We start from the raw sequence: 3,955 nt of genomic DNA on the forward strand, positions 1-3,955 counted from the left end.
TACACACTTTACCTCACATTTACTATATTGATTGTAAGATAGCACAACTAAACAGAGTGCAGACAGACTACTGAAGCCTCCTCTCCACATGAACTTCAACCTCTCTGTGAAGGTTAGGTTTAATGCAGTATGCTGCTTTGTTGCTTCTGTACTCTGTGCTCTTTCATTCCAGTAAAACTCCTCAGAAACCATTAGAAACCAGTATTTGACCAATAAACAAAACAATTGACAAAACTTTGAACTATGAAATATATTAAACTTTGGTGAGCTTAAGCGGGGTAATGCCATATAGGAGCTCCCTCACAAATACCCAGGGTTTAAATTGGGCTGGGGCTGTCCGGGGCTAAGCCCTGGCACATAGGACGATGCCCTGACGTCATCACCCTCACACATTTGTCATATGTTTACAAAAAACAATATATATGTGAAGACTTTTCTCGTTCTTAATATAGACTATATTAGGGTCGATATGTGTTGACTTTACTTTAAAATAGCAGATCTCTGTGACCGGATATAGTTTGGCTTAGACCCCGGTCCCACGAGGACGCATACGGTAAAACGCATACCAAACGCAAAAAAGTATTCCGTTCACACGCATTCGATTCATTAATGTGTCCGTTCACACTAGACCGCTGGAAATGCTGGAAACGCTGTAGTACATATGCCAGGCCTGTAAGTGGCGCTGCTGCCGCCACAAAATACACCAAAAGCAGGGAAGAAGACCCCGGAGCATGGTTGCCATGGTTGCCCTTCTGTTTATTCTCCGCGGTGGACGGCGTGTTCTCCTGCTGTATATCTCTCAGGGAGTCCACCAGCAGATGAAAAACACCCACCTCTCGGCCTCTTCCAAGGGACGAGGGAACCGTGCGGCAGAGTTTCCGTTAAAAAAATGTTTCCGCCGGTCAACATGTCTGTTAAAGTTGAAATCTTCCGTACAAAATTAGAAAAGTGCCGGTCAGAGGTCTTCTTTGTTATTTATTGAGCTTTAAAACAAATTGATAACGACTCTGTTCTGTGTATAATAATATTTAATAAACGGTGCCTCCCTCTCTTTTCCTCCCCCTCTTCTGACAGCCCAGCAGCAGCAGGAGACGTGGGGAGAGGGAGGCGGGCTATTTCATCGTTATCAGAAAATGATCATATAGGGCAGCGATACTCAACCCGCGGCTCGCGAGCCGCATGCGGCTCTTTTAAGACTAACTGCGGCTCTTTTAAGTCCCACTTAAAAAATAAAAAATAAAAAATAAATCTTTGAAAAACGAAAAACAAAGTCAGAAGAATTCATCAACATTTCATTATCACTCACAAGTCACACATCAGTCGTCGCCCCTCCCCCTCTGAATAGCCAATCAAATATTATGTCAGGTTTCGCGCTCTGATTGTTTCGCACGAGATAATTGCTACGTCACACTGGGAAAACTATACAGCACTATGCAAAAATGGCTACGACTAAACGGAAATATGAAGAGGAATATCGAACATTTAAAGAGGACTGGGAACTGGAGTTTTTCTTCGTCTCCACCGGTTCGGGAAAATGCACCTGCCTGCTTTGTGACAACATCATTTCACAATTTAAAAGGTCCAATTTACAGCGCCATCACGACACAAAACACCCGAAGTTTAGTACCGACTTTCCGAAAGGTGGAGAGCTGAGGGCGGAAAAGCTGGCTAGACTCAAACAGAACCGAACTGCTCAAAAAAACTTTTTCCACACTAATACGAGTGAAAGAGCGACAGAGGCATCCTACAAAATCACACATGAACTGATGAAAAAGATGAAGCCATATACTGATGGAGAAATGGTGAAGGACTGCATACTGCTGGCTTGTTCAACGTTGTTTCCTGAGAAAAAAGACCTGGAACGAGAGGCCAAAAAAATGCAACTGTCGGATTCTACTGTAGCTAGGAGGGCATCAGACATTTCAGAGAACATTGCACATACTCTTAAGGACAAACTGTCATCCGCTGAGTTTGTCAGCCTTGCAATGGACGAAAGCTTGGATGTCAATGACACGCCACAATTACTAATCTTTATCCGGGCGGTCAACAGTAAGCTTGACATTACAGAGGAACTGCTTGACATGGTTTCACTGAAAAATGGAACAACGGGCATTGAAATAAAAAACGCTGTGCTGGAAACATTACAGAAGTTTAACATTGGCCCTGAAAAAATCACAGCATTCACGACAGATGGCGCACCGTCGATGCTTGGTAAGAGGAACGGAGCCGTGGCCTTGCTGAACGAGACGCTTAAAACGGCGGGGTTGCTGCTGAGGGTATTTTCTCATACCATTGTATTGTGCATCAACAAGCCTTGTTTGCTAAGTTCAAATGTCTGAATGAAGTGATGGCAAATGTAATCGAAGTGGTTAATTATATCAGGGCCCGTGCAAGAAACCACTTAAATTTTAAACTGCTGTGTGAGGAGTTTGACACTCACTATGGAGATTTGGTGTTACACACCGAGATCAGATGGCTGTCTAAAGGACGTATGCTTGCACATTTAATGGACTTGATTGAACCCCTGAAAGCCTTCATTGTCGGCCAAGGGGAGACTTCCCGATTTTCCTTTTTGGATGATAAAGAGTGGGTGCTGTCTGTTGCGTTCCTGTGTGACATTACGCAGCACTTGAACGAACTTAATCTCAAGATGCAGGGAAGAAACAAGACCGTGTATGAGCTCTACACGGCTGTCAAAGTATTTTCTGACAAACTGGATGTACTCGACCAAAGTGTCCGTGGTTCTGATTACCGTTTCTTCCCCACCGTGCAGAAAGTGATGGCGAGGCATGCAGACGCTCTCCTGACTTGTCAATCTCAATTCTGTGAGGTGCTAACTGAGCTCAAGCAAAACTACACATCCAGATTCCACGACTTCAAGGACCATAGCAATATTTTTCTACTTGTGAAAAACCCATTCCTCATTGAAGTCAATGAAATGAAGCAAATAAGCGACCAGCTCGGACTTGTGCAGCTTCAAATGGAGTTCGTGGAGTTAAAGAGCTCAGAGGAACTTCAGCGTCAATTTCGGATTACAGATGTCGTGGACTTTTGGAAACTGGTGGGGCATCTACCAAATATCTCCAGACTGGCAAGACGCATCATCTCAATGTTTCCGTCCACATACCGGTGTGAAGCAGCATTCTCTGCGCTCACAAAAATAAAATGTCGCAACCGAAACAGATTGAGTCTGCAGCACACAACAGAGGCCCTCCGGATCGCCGTTTCCAGCGCAGAGCCCGACTTCAAATCACTTGTGCGGCAGAAGGAGTGTCAGAAATCACATTGAGTGTGAAGTAAGGTCAACATTACTCTTCTGACAACCCCTGCTGTGTATAATCTGCTGTTATATGGACTGTGATTATCAGTAAACATGCTGTCTGTTATCTGTTGTTTTGTGTGTTTTGTGGTTGCAGTGAAAATAAGAAATCACAGTTATTGCACTGTACATTATGCTTTTCATTCTTAAGTAACATATTACTATTATCCATATTCTCAAATGCATAAAGGTTTCAGGGAGGAAAGGAGCGTTTTTGGATTGTGGCTCTTGCAAAAATATTTTTTCGTCAATGTGGCTCCTGATTAGGACAAGGTTGAGTACCACTGATATAGGGCTTACACAGGGAGCCGTTGGACCCCCAGAGCGTTGCGTATGCCGGTCTACCCACCTTGGACCCCCCCACAGAGCGGAGCAAGGCAACGAAACTTAAAATAAGAAGCAGCATTTTACGGCGCGCTATGCTTGAGGGGGTTTCCCGACATGTCATTTCAGTAAATTAAAGGGTGTTTCATGTTGTCGTTGCTGTGGGACTTCTTAATACCTTGGAAAATGCCGTTTAATACTTTTTAATAGCCTTAATTTTTGCTAAATTGATTTATCAACTTTTAATACTTTTTAAGACCCCGCGGACACCCTGTATTAACAAATGTAATGCAGAAGTTCCACGAGGAGGGA

At 43.7% G+C, this 3,955-nt stretch overlaps 1 protein-coding gene across 1 annotated transcript; it reads left to right on the top strand.

The window, feature by feature from the left end:
- Positions 1-1,439: 1,439 nt before the first annotated feature.
- LOC307038805 (general transcription factor II-I repeat domain-containing protein 2B-like) lies at positions 1,440-3,289 on the top strand (the record flags this gene model as incomplete). The annotated part of the gene is made up of 2 exons (XM_079680481.1): positions 1,440-2,276; positions 2,429-3,289. 2 exons carry the CDS (start codon positions 1,440-1,442, stop codon positions 3,287-3,289), a joined length of 1,698 nt encoding a protein of 565 aa, XP_079536607.1.
- Positions 3,290-3,955: the final 666 nt, after the last annotated feature.

The sequence above is a fragment of the Notothenia rossii genome, assembly GCF_949606895.1.
Source record: "Notothenia rossii genome assembly, chromosome: 5".
NCBI lineage: Eukaryota > Metazoa > Chordata > Actinopteri > Perciformes > Nototheniidae > Notothenia > Notothenia rossii.